Source organism: Trachypithecus francoisi, unplaced genomic scaffold (assembly GCF_009764315.1).
Source record: "Trachypithecus francoisi isolate TF-2019V2 unplaced genomic scaffold, Tfra_2.0 Lachesis_group2, whole genome shotgun sequence".
In the NCBI taxonomy this organism is placed as follows: Eukaryota; Metazoa; Chordata; class Mammalia; order Primates; family Cercopithecidae; genus Trachypithecus; species Trachypithecus francoisi.
In genome coordinates, this window is record NW_022681465.1 from 86,520,187 (window position 1) to 86,537,867 (window position 17,681).

At 38.6% G+C, this 17,681-nt stretch overlaps 1 protein-coding gene across 2 annotated transcripts in view; it reads right to left on the reverse strand.

The window, feature by feature from the left end:
• DHX29 (DExH-box helicase 29) overlaps window positions 1-17,681 on the reverse strand; it is a 59,037-nt gene that overhangs the window by 16,971 nt on the left and 24,385 nt on the right. For both annotated transcript variants that reach the window (XR_004429827.1, XM_033179572.1), the window contains exons 12-17: window positions 16,177-16,320; window positions 4,578-4,754; window positions 3,741-3,881; window positions 2,349-2,493; window positions 2,096-2,213; window positions 780-864 (exon numbers count right to left, since the gene is read on the reverse strand). Coding sequence is in view for 1 of the 2 variants with exons in the window: in XM_033179572.1 (XP_033035463.1) it covers window positions 780-864; window positions 2,096-2,213; window positions 2,349-2,493; window positions 3,741-3,881; window positions 4,578-4,754; window positions 16,177-16,320 (810 nt within the window). In the remaining variant the exon portion in view is untranslated. The remainder of the gene's footprint in view (window positions 1-779; window positions 865-2,095; window positions 2,214-2,348; window positions 2,494-3,740; window positions 3,882-4,577; window positions 4,755-16,176; window positions 16,321-17,681) is intronic.

Genomic DNA, 17,681 nt, shown 5'->3' on the forward strand with positions numbered 1-17,681 from the left:
GGCCAACCTGGCAAAACCCTGTCTCTACTAAAAATACAAAAATTAGCCAGGCTTGGTGGCAGGTGCCTGTAATCCCAGCTACTCAGGAGGCTGAGGCAGGAGAATCACTTGAACCCGGGAGGAGGAGGTTGCAGTGAGCTGAGATTGTGCCATTGCACTCCAGCCTGGGCAACAAGGCTGGAGTGTTGTTGTGAAACTCCGTCTCAAAACAAAAAAAAACATAAGTAGAATGGGAAACTGGGTAGAGAATGAAGACAGCTGAGCACAGCCCTTCACTATTATTAGGGGGAAAAAAATCACATTAATGAGAAGAACTAGGTGGTTGTCCTGGCTCTGCTGCTTATTAGCTTTGTGACCTACCTAATGGTTTATGTACAGGAAAAATCAGAGAGGATCTGCCTAGAGAACAACAAGAATACTCCCAGGATTTAAATATTCAGTCTCCTTTGTGATGCCTAATATCCAATCTCCTTTGTGATGCCTTCTTGGGAAAAAGTTATGACTTTTTTCCCTCAACAGGCAACATGCATACCATATTTTTCAACTAGCACTCTCTCAATGAAGTCTTCTCCCTTAAATAGCACATAATGTAAACCTACAAATGCTTGAATTGTAACATTGGGTTCACTTCTGATGATGGTAAGGCGCAGAACACTTGGAGTTGGCAGTGCACATCAAGCACTTAATGTTAACAACTGTCTTTGAAGATAAAAAGTTATACTGCCTTCATAAAATATTCTCAGGTGTATCACATATAAATTTGCTGTACTAAATTTTACCTTCCTGACTCCTGGAGGAGGAAGTGTGAATGCTGCAGCTTGATCTTGGGTTGAAAGAATAGAATGCAGAGCTATCACTTTATATCTGAAAGTTAAAATCATAGTTCTTAGCAAGGGTTTCTCTTTAGAAGACACTGCAAAGAACAACAAAATTTATTTGCATATAGCAAGCAACTTTAAGATTTTTTACTATGAAAAAATTTAAACATACACAAGTGTTTACAGAAGTGTACAATGAAACCTCATATACACGCATCACAGAGAATATAAACAAATTATGCGAACAGGATTAAATTTTTTTAATGTTCTTTCTAATGTTGAAGTGGCTTGTATGGTTTATTACAGTAGTAATAAACTATTGAAACATATAGTAAACAGCTGATTAAATATATATGGCTGATAAACTGCAGTTTGGTTGGAGTTTTACACGATTTAGCAGGGTGGCAGGAGTCACCATCTTTTAAACCACAGGATTCCCTCTGCTTAATCTTATTAAGAAGATGAAGGCTGGCTGAGTGCGGTGGCTCATGCCTGTAATCCCAGCACTTTGGGAGGCTGAGATGGGTGGATCATCTAAGGTGAGGAGTTTGAGACCAGCCTGGTCAACATGGTGAAACCCCATCTCTGTTAAAAATATAAAAATTAGCTGGGCGTGGTGGCGTGCATCTGTAGTCCCAGCTACTTGGGGAGGCTGAGGCAGGAGAATCACATGAACCCGGAGGTAGAGGTTACAGTAAGCTGAGATTGTGCCACTGCACTCCAGCCTGGCCAACAGAGCAAGACTCTGCCTTAAAAAAAAAAAAAAGAAGATGAAGGCTATAGGCAGTGGCTCACACCTGTAATCCCAGCACTTTGGTAGGCCAAGATGAGAAGTTCGCTTGAGCCCAGGAGTTTGAGGCCAGCCTGGGCAACAGAGGAAGACCCTGTCTCTATGGAAAAAAAAATTCTAAATTAGCTGGGCGTAGTGGTGCACGCCTGTGGTCCCAGCTGCTCAGGAGGCTGAGGTGGTAGGACTGCTTGAGCCCAGGAGTTTGAGGCTGAAGGTGCAATCACGCCACTACACTACAGCCTAGGCAACAGAGAGAGAATCTGTCTCAAAAATAAGATAAAATGGAACAAATGCAGAATATAGTACCTAAAAAGTTTTAGTAGATAACATGTTATAATGGAAATGTTTAAACAAAAAAATCTTACTTCCCCATAGGCAATTTTAACCTTTGGTGAAAAGACTTTGAAAACTCTGATCAAGGGTTTTAATGTACCAAATATTTTCCTATTTTAAAACAACCAGGAATATAATGAAGATGTGTAGTTACCGTTCAGAATAAAATCTTCTATCATTTGACAGAAGATCATACAACTGCTGAATATGAGCAAGACCTGGTAAAAAGATCAATACTGCTCCTTCAGTATTTCTGAACTGGGGACTTTTATCTGAAATTAAAAAAAGATACAATATTCAAAATAAGAAGATAAAAGGAACAGCATATAAAATATTAATAATACATCTCCAGCTAGTAGAAATGTTTTATCAAATAAAATGGAGACCCATTAGAAATAGAAATATACCTAAGTATGCAAGAAGTTCCAAAATGAGATCCAGGTTGATTTTATGAGGATTCATGTATAGAATAGCATGCTGAGTGCGGCTGCTGTACTTTTGGTAAAATGGATTTAAATCAGCATTTGCTCCAGTCTGAACTGGGATGTATTCCTAAAAGAAATCCAACCAGAGGGAGCTGAATAAAAATATTAAGTATTTTTGTAAGACAAAGAAGGAAAAAAGGCGGTATTTGCATTCATCAAATCTATATTTTTCTCATTGTCACCATTACTATTTTGTTAAGATACAGAAAGAATATACTTAATAGTGGCGAGAGTATCAGAAAGTATCATCTCTCTCCTATAATGTCATCCAGCCCTTAGATATAGCAAAACCTTTTTATCTTGGCATATACATACTAAAATAATTGTAGAAAAGCATATTGTAACCATGTATGCATCATTCTGTGGCAACCAAAAAGCAGCCAGGCCAAGAGAGGTCATAACTTTAATAAGTAGTTTGTACCTGGCTCATTCCTTCTACATTCTACTTTGGCTCCTGAATTCCAGTCATCTCTTTTGAAATAATTATACTTTTCTAAAGTCTTTCTTTAGTTAGTAATTTTTACCTCTGGTGTTTTAGGGCAAGATTTTAATTTTTGCTTTCTTGGTCTATCTGCTTAATAAAAATATAAAGATAACTTTAACTCTGTGTTTTCATCAAATTGGAAACATGCATGAAATATCATGGATATGACAAAAATGCTGGATCTAGTACCACTGGCTAAAATGCAGGATTTTTTTTTGATATTTCTGAAAACATGTAATTGAAACTAACTTCCCAGGAAGAACTATGCCCTACACAGCTTCAGTATGTATGTATGTACGTATGTACGTATATACGTATCTATCTCTATCTATCTATCTATCTATCTATCTATCTATCTATCTATCTGTCACTATCTACCTATCACCATCTTGCCTCTGCCCTGCTCCTGCCAGGACAGAGGCTAAGAAAACCAATGGCAAGGATCTAGATTTCAGACCTGCCCTATTCTGATCACCTATGGTGTTGAGATGAAGTAGAGAAAAATCACTACTAATGTACTCCTCAATAACTGATCACTGTTACAAAATTGTTATAAGAAGTTGCTTCTAACTTGTATGGTCCTTGATTTTATATGTGTACCTAGATGGCCCAGAATAGTTTAAGAGGACAAAGTATCACAAATCAAAGACTACAGTCTATGAAATAAAGATTAAAGAAACGATCTTTAAAATTGGTTCATTCTCAGATCTGTTCCTCATCTATCAAATTATACTCAATTTCACTGTGTTAACCATATGATTTGAAACTCTTGTGGCAGGTTAGGCCCTGGATATCATTATCTGATATCTTTCAAAATATTTTCTTTTTACCTGATATTTTTTTATTCCCCCGGCTTTGCTTGTAACATTAATGGTTACTTCTTCTTCCTCTTCCAGAAACTTCTGACAATATTCTGAGTCTTTCTCCAGTACAAAACCTGTTTCTTCTATTATATCTTCAAGATGAAAAACCTGCATAGAATAAGGCATATAAATGGGTGAATTCAAATTCATTTCAGTAAATATCATTTTAAAGAGAACAAGGGGACACCACCTTTTGAATGTCACCAAACACTAATTTAGAATATTATGAAAAAAAATTTTTAGTATTATTTGGGAATGAAGACTTGGTTGACAGAGAGGGATTATCTCTAAAGCCTCAAGACAAATTACATTATGAGATATATTTATATATATACATATAACGTGAAACAGTTAAGAGTAGATTATATTAGCTGAACTGAAAAGGTAAGAATCAAGAATAGAATATGTAGAAAGGAAGCTTTAAAGACAACCCTAAATTTGAGGGGTGGGTGAAAAAGGAGTTCCTTATTGCCAGGTAGCCATTCTTTTTTCTTTTCCCCCTGACCATTAGATGACCAGGGAAGGGCGGCAACTCTTAATCTGAATATAATGATTTTCATGTGAAAATAGTTTTATGTTTTTTAGCCCTCAGGGCTGTCTTGAGTCAACACCCTCCTTTCTCTCCTATCCAGCCTCAGGCAAGGCAGTAACAGCCATCTGATTCTTAAGGCTGTGTCCCCTCCTCTGAGGACTCACTGAACCTAGGAATAGTTCTGGCCTCAGACTACAAGCACCCATCTCCTAGGGAAAGAACCTGTTGGTAATGCAGTTTCTGCTTATACACATATTATAAAGAAAACTTACCTCAACAGGATAACTTCTTCCTGAAATTCTGAGAATGGGGCAGTGTGTGAAATATGTAGAAAATTTTTCGCTGTCCACAGTGGCACTCATTAGAATCAAGTGTAGATCAGAACGTTTCTGTAAAATTTCCTTCAAGATAATTAGTAGGAAGTCTGACTGGACACTTCTTTCATGAACCTAGTTTTAAAAAGGGAATAAAAAAATTCATCATATATTGTATAAATTCTAGTAAGAGGCTTGAACAATCAGACACCCAGATTTACTAGAAGTTATTCAATATCTAAGTACAGTCAGTACATGTGCAGGGAGGGAGAAGCTGTATGTTTTAAATACGGCAGATCTTCAGAACTGAAAATAAAGTCATTCTCTAAAATTGAAGTCACTGAAAATCATATAATAAACTAGATTAGCCATGACAGCATGACTCTACCCTAGGAAATGGTTTGCAAATCAGATCAGATGTAGCTGATAAGGCCGGGTACAACTCTACGTTTGAGGGATGCGTGAAAAAGGAGGTTCCTTATTGCCAGTAGCTCATACTTGTAATTTGAGCACTCTGGGAGGCCGACACGGGCAGATCACTTGAGGTCGGGAGTTTGAGACCACCCTGGCCAACATGGCGAAACCCTGTCTCTACTAAAAATACAAGTATTAGCCAGGTACGGTGGTGTGCACCTGTAATCCCAGCTACCTGGGAGGCTGAGGCAGGAGAATCACTTGAACCCAGGAGGCAGAGGTTGCAGTGAGCCAAGCTCATACCACTACACTCCAGCCTGGGCGACAGAGTGAGACTCTGTCTCAAAAAAAAAGAAAAGATGTAGGGTATATCGCAAATTTCACTTAGAAGCAAGAGTGACTGCTAAATCTCTGCCACTAATATAAAACTATACTGTCACCATTACAAGACAGATGGTTTATCTACTAGGTAGAAAAAGAGGCATTAACTAGCAGGAATCCGAGAGAATCTCTATCACTGTCAGAAAAAAGGGTTTTATGCTCTTCTAACACATGCATTTTAGGGAAGAGCATGGATGAGGTATACTGTCAGAACTTTAGTATCTGTTGACTCTGAGTCTATCTTCCAACTTTCTGTACTGTGACTTATTTCTACTCTATTTTATAACAGATTTAAGGTAGCACAAAAGGATAAAGTATATCAAGATAACAAAACAGGTTTTATCATTCATTTGTTTGGAAGGGAGGCAGTAGGGGTTAAGTGTGACTTAGGGAAATTTAAATGACTTAGGGAAAGTCATTTAAATATTCTGGGTCTATTCTTCTATAAAAGGAGAATACAAATAATGCAAATTTCATAGAGTTGTGACAATCAAATGAGATAATGCAAAGCCCTTAGAACAGAGCCTAACAGTAAGTACTCAGCATTGTGCTAGATGCTGGAGTTTAAAAAGCAACCAAGAGAGTTCTCTTCCTTTGAGTTTTCAGTGCAGTAAGAAGATGCTGTATAGGATGGTTTGAAATTATATATGAAGGAGAGCTAATCCCGATGGTCAAGGCGACTACTAAGACAAATGCCATTGATGCTGAGGACTGAGGGATGAGTATGAAAAGAAAAAGAGGAGGAAGAAACGAGACGAAAAAAGGAGAAAAAAGCGTTCATGTTAAGGTACACAGTGTGTATGAATTCATGGTAGAAAGAAGGATCATACTAACTTTCAGAAACTGGAGAAACAAAAACAATGACTTGAGCATGGGATGGGGGATGGGTCAGAAATAAAGCTGGTAAGATACTCAATAAACTGCCCTGTAAGGCCTTGTAAACTGGGTTAAGGAGTTGTGACTTTTTCCTAATGAGTCAGGAAGGGCAGTGATTAAAGCATTTTAAAGCAGAGGAATCATGTGGTCTGAGTTTTATTTTAAAAAGGATAATCCTGGCTACAATGTGGAAAATGTGGTGGAGGAGAGCAAAACAAAGCAGGAAGTTTAATTCATTAGAGACTTTTGTAGTAATTAAAGAAATAATGGTGGCGTCTTCAAGGGTAACACCAGTGAATACGGAGAAAAGTAAATGTACTTAAGAAAGGCAAAATAAAAGGACTAGCTGACTGGATTCAGGGGATGTGGGAGAAAGAAGGAAAAATCTTAAAGACATTTTTACTTTGGTGGTTTGACCAGGTGACTGGGGATCATTCAGAGATTTAGAAGAGAGGAGAAGGGGCAAGTTATACAAGATGAACAGGGAGGAGAGATGTTGAGTAGTAGAACTGCTGAGTTTGGAGTTCCTGAGACTGAAGGTATCTAGATGGTAGCTAGGTATTTAAGTCTGACGCTCAAGAAAGAAATCTGATGGAAGGCATAGATCTGGAAAACTTCATCAAATAGATATGAATTTATACAAATAAGGCTTTTTTGTTTGTTATTTTGAGACAGGGTCTCGCTCTATTGCCCAGGCTGGAGCACAGTGGCACTACCACAGCTCACTACAGCCTTGACCTCCCAGGCTCAAGCAATCCTCCACCTCAGCCTTGCAAGCAGATGGGACTAGGTGAGTAGACAGGACTACAGGCAAAAGCCACCAAACCTAGCTAATTTTTTTTTTTTTTTGGAGAGAGGAGGTCTCCCTTATATTGCCCAGGCTGGTCTCAAACTCCTGGGTTCAAGTAATCCTCCCGCCTCAGCCTCCCAAATTGCTGGCATTATAGGTGCAAGCCACTGCACCTGGCCAGATTTTTTTTTAAAAGGAAAAAAATAAGGATAGAACATAAAATAGAGCAAATAAAAATGCATACTATTAAGTATACTTGGTATAGATGGGCATAAAATTTGGCTGTAAGCACACTATCAGCCATCAAGAAAATCTACTCAATTCACACACTGACTACAAACTAAAATCACACAATTCCTAATAGTAAGGCCAGAAGAAGCATTATTCTGTCTTCATAAAGAGGTTCCTGTATAATGTCATGGACTTTGTCCTGACATCTCTTACAATAAATACTTAACATGATGATGAATTTCACTTCTAGGTTTTTTTTACTTGCTGTAGTGTCTAAGAGGTTGATGGGATCACATTGCAGCTCAATTCAGTTAACTGTGTCTACGAATGGCTAATACAAAACCATGAAAGAATACAACTTCCTGAAGTTGGTCTGGTTTTTAGAGCTCATCCTGATCTATATTTACCAAGCAATTTTCTGGTAATAATTTGGGGTTCAACAGAACTTATTAACTGCTACAGATATTTCAACTTACCTAACAGTAAGAATTTCTCACTATAAATATATTGTAGCTTATTTTAAGAATGGTAATACGAAAAAAAAATCAGCATTTTGGCGCATATTGACCCTTGATGATACTGATTAAATCCAGGTCTTGGTCATACAAAGCCACAATTGTAACACCTTACCTCTACTCCCTTCCCACAGGAGCCTATGGGCCAGATAAAAGAGCAGCCATTCAGCCTCTTTCTCTTTGATATTTTAGTGATCAGAGTGAAACCATCCCTATAAACTTTATAAAATTAATCAAGGAAGAAAGTTGTTCACTGCCTATTGTCCTAGAATCACACAGACCCTAGATTATCGTTCCCCTTAACTGCTCTATAGATAACTTGAACATTATGAAATGGTACGTTTTCCATTTGAGAAATTCCTTCAGGTCCTATGTACCAGTTAAACTATTGACTCAAAGCTGATCTGAAGGACCCCACAAAGAGCTGACTCCCCAAATAATGCAGTTTCTACATCCTAATGATTTTTATTCTCTTTACCCTTACCAATCAACGATGCCAATTTTCCAATCCCTTGCCTTCCAAAATCCCCTTAAAAGCCCATAACTCCTCTGGGAGATAGATTGAGGATCTCCTCATCTCCTTGCTTGGTGCCCTGCAACCATGAAACACTTTCTCTGCTGCAAACTCTACTGTCTCAGTGCGTTAGTCGGTTACTACACAGTGAGCATACAAACCTGTTGCTCCTGTAACAACAGTACAGTGTTCTCTCCCGTTAAGGAATAAAGACTCCTTAGATAAAAATTCCTATAATTTATTTATTATCAAAATATTAATTAGGTTATTTTAAAATGTCTTCACTCAAACTTATCTGACAAGCGGAAAATAGCTAAATAAATTATGGGACCATCCAAATTATATACTAGTATAAAGCTACTTTTAAAAATCATGTTTTAGCTGGGGAGGGGGCGGAGCAAGATGGCCGAATAGGAACAGCTCCAGTTTCCAACTCCCAGCGCGAGCGACACAGAAGACCGGTGATTTCTGCATTTTCAACTGAGGTACTGGGGTCATCTCACTGGGGAGTGCCGGACAATCGGTGCTGGTCAGCTGCTGCAGCCCTACCAGCGAGAGCTGAAGCAGGGTGAGGCATTGCCTCACCTGGGGAGCGCAAGGGGGAAGGGAATCCCTTTTCCTAGCCAGGCAAACTGAGTCACACAACACCTGGAAAATCGGGTAATTCCCACCCCAATACTGCACTTTAAGCAAACGGGCACACCAGGAGATTATACCCACACCTGGCCGGGAGGGTCCCATGGCCACGGAGCCTCCCTCATTGCTAGCACAGTCTGCGATCTAACCACAAGGCAGCAGCGAGGCTGGGGGAGGGGCGCCCACCATTGCTGAGGCTTAAGTAGGTAAACAAAGCCGCTGGGAAGCTCGAACTGGGTGGAGCTCACAGCAGCTCAAGGAAACCTGCCTGTCTCTGTAGACTCCACCTCTGGGGACAGGGCACAGCTAAAAAACAACAGGGGAAGCAGCAGAGGCCAGTGCAGACCCGAACGACTCTGTCTGACAGCTTGGAAGAGTGCAGTGGATCTCCCAGCATGGAGGTTGAGATCTGAGAACGGACAGACTGCCTGCTCAAGTGGGTCCCTGACCCCTGAGTAGCCTAACTGGGAGACATCCCCCACTAGGGGCAGTCTGACACCCCACACCTCACAGGGTGGAGTACACCCCTGAGAGGAAGCTTCCAAAGTAAGAATCAGACAGGTACACTCACTGTTCAGCAATATTCTATCTTCTGCAACCTCTGCTGCTGATACCCAGGCAAACAGGGTCTGGAGTGGACCTCAAGCAATCTCCAACAGACCTACAACTGAGGGTCCTGACTATTAGAAGGAAAACTACCAAACAGGAAGAACACCTATACCAAAACCCCATCAGTACGTCACTATCATCAAAGACCAGAGGCAGATATAACCACAAAGATGGGGAAGAAGCAGGGCAGAAAAGCTGGAAATTCAAGAAATAAGAGCGCATCTCCCCCTGCAAAGGAGCGCAGCTCATCACCAGCAACGGATCAAAGCTGGTCAGAGAATGACTTTGACAAGATGAGAGAAGAAGGCTTCAGTCCATCAAACTTCTCAGAGCTAAAGGAGGAATTACGTACCCAGTGCAAAGAAACTAAAAATCTTGAAAAAAGAGTGGAAGAATTGACAGCTAGACTAATTAATGCAGAGAAGGTCATAAATGAAATGACAGAGATGAAAACCATGACACGAGAAATACATGACAAATCCACAAGCTTCAGTAACCGACTCGATCAACTGGAAGAAAGAGTATCAGCGATTGAGGATCAAATGAATGAAATAAAGCAAGAAGAGAAACCAAAAGAAAAAAGAAGAAAAAGAAATGAACAAAGCCTGCAAGAAGTATGGGATTATGTAAAAAGACCAAATCTACGTCTGATTGGGGTGCCTGAAAGTGAGGGGGAAAATGGAACCAAGTTGGAAAACACTCTTCAGGATATCATCCAGGAGAACTTCCCCAACCTAGTAGGGAAGGCCAACATTCAAATTCAGGAAATACAGAGAACACCACAAAGATACTCCTCCAGAAGAGCAACTCCAAGACACATAATTGCCAGATTCACCAAAGTTGAAATGAAGGAAAAAATCTTAAGGGCAGCCAGAGAGAAAGGTCGGGTTACCCACAAAGGGAAGCCCATCAGACTAACAGCAGACCTCTCAGCAGAAACTCTACAAGCCAGAAGAGAGTGGGGGCCAACATTCAACATTCTTAAAGAAAAGAATTTTAAACCCAGAATTTCATATCCAGCCAAACTAAGTTTCATCAGTGAAGGAGAAATAAAATCCTTTACAGATAAGCAAACGCTTAGAGATTTTGTCACCACCAGGCCTGCCTTACAAGAGATCCTGAAGGAAGCCCTAAACATGGAATGGAACAACTGGTACCAGCCATTGCAAAAACATGCCAAAATGTAAAGACCATCGAGGCTAGGAAGAAACTGCATCAACTAACGAGCAAAATAACCAGTTAATATCATAATGGCAGGATCAAGTTCACACATAACAATATTAACCTTAAATGTTAATGGACTAAATGCTGCCAATTAAAAGACACAGACTGGCAAACTGGATAAAGAGTCAAGACCCATCAGTCTGCTGTATTCAGGAGACCCATCTCACATGCAGAGACATACATAGGCTCAAAATAAAGGGATGGAGGAAGATCTACCAAGCAAATGGAGAACAAAAAAAAGCAGGGGTTACAATCCTAGTCTCTGATAAAATAGACTTTAAACCATCAAAGATCAAAAGAGACAAAGAAGGCCATTACATAATGGTAAAGGGATCAACTCAACAGGAAGAGCTAACTATCCTAAATATATATGCACCCAATACAGGAGCACCCAAATTCATGAAGCAAGTCCTTAGAGACCTACAAAGAGACTTAGACTCCCATACAATAATAATGGGAGACTTCAACACTCCACTGTCAACATTAGACAGATCAACGAGACAGAAAGTTAACAAGGATATCCAGGAATTGAACTCATCTCTGCACCAAGCGGACCTAATAGACATCTATAGAACTCTCCACCCCAAATCAACAGAATATACATTCTTCTCAGCACCACATCGCACTTATTCCAAAATTGACCACATAATGGGAAGTAAAGCACTCCTTAGCAAATGTAAAAGAACAGAAATTATAACAAACTGTCTCTCAGACCACAGTGCAATCAAACTAGAACTCAGGACTAAGAAACTCAATCAAAACCGCTCAACTACATGGAAACTGAACGATCTGCTCCTGAATGACTACTGGGTACATAACGAAATGAAGGCAGAAATAAAGATGTTCTTTGAAACCAATGAGAACAAAGATACAACATACCAGAATCTCTGGGACACATTTAAAGCAGTGTGTAGAGGGAAATTTATAGCACTAAATGCCCACAAGAGAAAGCTGGAAAGATCTAAAATTGACACTCTAACATCACCATTAAAAGAAATGGAGAAGCAAGAGCAAACACATTCAAAAGCTAGCAGAAGGCAAGAAATAACTAAGATCAGAGCAGAACTGAAGGAGATAGAGACACAAAAAACCCTCCAAAAAATCAATGAATCCAGGAGTTGGTTTTTTGAAAAGATCAACAAAATTGACAGACCGCTAGCAAGACTAATAAAGAAGAAAAGAGAGAAGAATCAAATAGACGCAATAAAAAATGATAAAGGGGATATCACCACGGACCCCACAGAAATACAAACTACCATCAGAGAATACTATAAACACCTCTACGCAAATCAACTAGAAAATCTAGAAGAAATGGATAATTCCTGGACACTTACACTCTTCCAAGACTAAACCAGGAAGAAGTTGAACCCCTGAATAGACCAATAGCAGGCTCTGAAATTGAGGCAATAATTAATAGCCTACCAACCAAAAAAAGTCCAGGACCAGATGGATTCACAGCTGAATTCTACCAGAGGTACAAAGAGGAGCTGGTACCATTCCTTCTGAAACTATTCCAATCAACTGAAAAAGAGGGAATCCTCCCTAACTCATTTTATGAGGCCAACATCATCCTGATACCAAAGACTGGCAGAGACACAACAAAAAAAGAAAATTTTAGACCAATATCCCTGATGAACATCGATGCAAAAATCCTCAATAAAATACTGGCAAACCGGATTCAGCAGCACAACAAAAAGCTTATCCACCATGATCAAGTGGGCTTCATCCCTGGGATGCAATGCTGGTTCAACATTTGCAAATCAATAAACGTAATCCAGCATATAAACAGAACCAAAGACAGGAACCACATGATTATCTCAATAGATGCAGAAAAGGCTTTTGACAAAATTCAACAGCCCTTCATGCTAAAAACGCTCAATAAACTCGGTATCGATGGAACGTACCTCAAAATAATAAGAGCTATTTATGACAAACCCACAGCCAATATCATACTGAATGGGCAAAAACTGGAAAAATTCCCTTTGAAAACTGGCACAAGACAGGGATGCCCTCTCTCACCGCTCCTATTCAACATAGTGTTGGAAGTTCTGGCTAGGGCAATCAGGCAAGAGAAAGAAATCAAGGGTATCAGTTAGGAAAAGAAGAAGTCAAACTGTCCCTGTTTGCAGATGACATGATTGTATATTTAGAAAACCCCATTGTCTCAGCCCAAAATCTCCTTAAGCTGATAAACAACTTCAGCAAAGTCTCAGGATACAAAATTAATGTGCAAAAATCACAAGCATTCTTATACACCAGTAACAGACAAACAGCCAAATCATGAATGAACTTCCATTCACAATTGCTTCAAAGAGAATAAAATACCTAGGAATCCAACTTACAAGGGATGTAAAGGACCTCTTCAAGGAGAACTACAAACCACTGCTCAGTGAAATCAAAGAGGACACAAACAAATGGAAGAACATACCATGCTCATGGATAGGAAGAATCAATATCGTGAAAATGGCCATATTGCCCAAGGTAATTGATAGATTCAATGCCATCCCCATCAAGCTACCAATGACTTTCTTCACAGAATTGGAAAAAACGGCTTTAAAGTTCATATGGAACCAAAAAAGAGCCTGCATGGCCAAGACAATCCTAAGTCAAAAGAACAAAGCTGGAGGCATCATGCTACCTGACTTCAAACTAGACTACAAGGCTACAGTAACCAAAACAGCATGGTACTGGTACCAAGACAGAGATATAGACCAATGGAACAGAACAGAGTCATCAGAAATAATACCACACATCTACAGCCATCTGATCTTTGACAAACCTGAGAGAAACAAGAAATGGGGAAAGGACTCCCTATTTAATAAATGGTGCTGGGAAAATTGGCTAGCCATAAGTAGAAAGCTGAAACTGGATCCTTTCCTTACTCCTTATAGGAAAATTAATTCAAGATGGATTAGAGACTTAAATGTTAAACCTAATACCATAAAAACCCTAGAAGAAAACCTAGGTAGTACCATTCAGGACATAGGCATGGGCAAGGACTTCATGTCTAAAACACCAAAAGCAATGGCAGCAAAAGCAAAAATTGACAAATGGGATCTAATTAAACTAAAGAGCTTCTGCACAGCAAAAGAAACTACCATCAGCGTGAACAGGAAACCTACAGAATGGGAGAAAATTTTTGCAATCTACTCATCTGACAAAGGGCTAATATCCAGAATCTACAAAGAACTCAAACAAATTTACAAGAAAAAATCAAACCACCCCATCGAAAAGTGGGCAAACGATATGAACAGACATTTCTCAAAAGAAGACATTCATACAGCCAACAGACACATGAAAAAATGCTCATCATCACTGGCCATCAGAGAAATGCAAATCAAAACCACAATGAGATACCATCTCACACCAGTTAGAATGGCAATCATTAAAAAGTCATGGAGAGGATGTGGAGAAATAGGAACACTTTTACACTGTTGGTGGGATTGTAAACTAGTTCAACCATTATGGAAAACAGTATGGCAATTTCTCAAGGATCTAGAACTAGATGTACCATATGACCCAGCCATCCCACTACTTGGTATATACCCAAAGGATTATAAATCATGCTGCTATAAAGACACATGCACACGTATGTTTATTGCGGCACTATTCACAATAGCAAAGACTTGGAATCAACCCAAATGTCCATCTGTGACAGACTGGATTAAGAAAATGTGGCACATATACACCATGGAATATTATGCAGCCATAAAAAAGGATGAGTTTGCATCCTTTGTAGGGACATGGATGCAGCTGGAAACCATCATTCTTAGCAAACTATCACAAGAACAGAAAACCAAACACCGCGTGTTCTCACTCATAGGTCGGAACTGAACAATGACATCACTTGGACTCAGGAAGGGGAGCATCACACATCGGGGCCTATCATGGTGGGGGGAGGGGGGAGGGATTGCATTGGGAGTTATACCTGATACAAATGACCAATTGATGGGTGCTGACGAGTTGATGGGTGCAGCACACCAACATGGCACAAGTATACATATGTAACAAACCTGCACGTTATACACATGTACCCTAGAACTTAAAGTATAATAAAAAATAAAAAATAAAAAAAATAAAAAAATTAAAAAAAAAAAAATCATGTTTTTGGGCCAGGCATGGTGGCTCACGCCTATAATCCCAGTACGTTGAGAGGCTGAGATCGGCGGATCATGAGGTCAGGAGATCGAGACCAGCCTGGCCAACATGGTGAAACACTGTCTACCAAAAATACAAGAATTAGGTGGACGTGGTGGCACACGCCTAGTCCCAGCTTACTGAAGAGGCTGAGGCAGGAGAATTGCTTGAATCCAGGAGGTGGAGGTTGCAGTGAGCCGAAAACACGCCACTGCACTCCAGTCTGGTGACAGAGCAAGACTCTGTCTCAAAAAAAAAAAAAAAAAAAAGTTTTTGTTGACTAATGTGAAAGAATTATAATACACATATTAAATATACACATATAAATATACAAATTAAAGATTAACATTTTTTTCTGAATCATGAAATCATACTTTTTCTTTTCATTTTTCTACCTTTCTATGCTTCTAATAATTTCTAACCAAAAGGAGGAAAATAACCCAATTATATATAGTCTATTAATAAAAAATCAATGAATGAATGAACTTTCACTATTGGTTTCTGAACTTAGTGAATTAACGACATTTACAAAAACTTTATATTGGGGAGATTTTTAATTTCATTTTCTGCATAACACGAATGGTATATATCTTATCTGTTCTTGAAAAATTAAACACAAGCAAATTAGTTTATATACACTAGGCTCCTATGGCATTTAAAATAATGAGAAACTTGTAGCATAATTCAATGTAAGTGTGCATTCAAATTTGATTCACGTTGAGGTATATCTACCAATAAAGTGATATAGTGACGAAGACTTCTTATTTTTTGTAAGAATTACAGCAGATTCTTTAACAACTAAATGTAGTAGTTGAGAGGCAGTATACTGTTAAGAATACAGACTGAAGCTAAATTGCTTGGGGTTGAACCTCCAGCTACAGAAATTACTGCCTATGAACACTTGAGCAGGCTGTATGACCTCTCTGTACCTCAGTTTAAAATAAGGATATCTGCTTCACTGGGTTACTAGAAGAATTAAAGGAATTCACTGCCTACTGTCCTACACACACATATGCTATACATAACACTTTGAACAGCATTAAGCATATAGCAAATATTACATAGTATTTATTAAACCAACAGGAGATACATTTGTTACAAGAAATTATTATATGGAAAGTATATAATAATTTAGTAAGCATAAAGAAAATGTTATCTAGTATTAGGAGTAACATCTTTTTAATACAAAAATATTTCAAATTTTTGAATACAACTATAGAATCCACTTACCTCATCTACAATAACATGAGACACATTACTTAGAAGACCATCTTCTTGAAGTTTCCTTAGCAAAACCCCTGTTGTACAATAGAGTAACCTAGTAGATTCACAAGCTCGAGATTCCATCCGGATCTGATACCCACACAATGAATTCTAAAGGGAGAACATAAGGCCTTGATTAGATTCTCATGAGTAATATGGGAAACAAGCTTTAAAAAGTGAAGCAGAGGTGCTGATCTTGCTGCTAAATGAAGCACTGTAAGTAATCTAGTACAATTTATTAATAATATATTAATTATTACTTTATTAATAAATACATTAGCAAATCTGTTCAGTGCAATTTATTATTAAAAGCATTTTCCCATGGTCTTCAACTCTATAAAGCTTTAAAATATATTTTATATTTTGGCAAATTTGAACAGAAAAACTTTTTTTTTTTTTCAAATGGAGTTTCATTCTTGTGGCCTAGGCTGGAGTGCAGTGGTGCAATCTCGGCTCACTGCAACTTCCATCTCTTGGGTTCAAGCGATTCTCTTGTCTCAGCCTCCCACTTAGCTGGGATTACAAGGGCATGCCACTATGCCCAGGTAATTTTTGTATTTTTAGTAGAGATGGGGTTTCACCATGTTGGCCAGGCTGGCCTCAAACTTCTGACCTCAGGTGATCCCCCTACCTCAGCCTCCCAAAGTGCTGGGATTATAGGCATGAGCCACCATACCCAGCCCCAAAATTTTTGCTCTTTTCAAGATGTTGAGGAAAAAACTGGTCACCTTCTTTAAGTACCATTAATATGATTATTAAAACATTAATAAATGTTGAATTAATTTCTTCCTAAATAATCATGAAGCAAAATATTGAGGTACTCAGGAATGAAATTTTAAGCAGCTTCTATAATTTGGTCTACTTTTCTACCAAGATCTCATAAAATTTGCTGTCATTAAAAAGCAGCTAGTATCCTTCTAGTAGTGCCTAGTGGAATTTTAACATAACATCCCCCATCACATTTTCTTTCTTACTCCTTCAGTCATTCCATTGTCTTATTTGTATATATGTCTGTCATTCTCTAAGAGCAGAAACTGTGCCTTTTTTTCCCTCCTCTATTCCATGACAGAAACCCAGACAATTTTGCTAAATAGAAAACTTTTAATGAAGGGGTACCCAGTTTAGAGATAAAAATATAATATGCCATCTCCAGAATGAACAATTCAAAGTATAAATAATCAGAATTATATGAAATTGGAATTTGTCATATTTGGTTCTAACTAGTTTAATTAACTAATTCGTATACTTTGCAGTCATTCTGGTTAAGGTCTGGCCAGTTTTGTATATACTAGCATGGCAAAATGCATGACAATAGACATTTAAGTACTTTTCTCATTTTTTAAAAAAAATATGGGGTTGGAAAATACTAGCATTTTAATTTATACTGTTTTTCCCTTCTGCTCACTGAAAAGAATGAAAATCATTCAGGAATACATACCACAGAAAAAGGTTTGCAAAAACTTGAGATATAT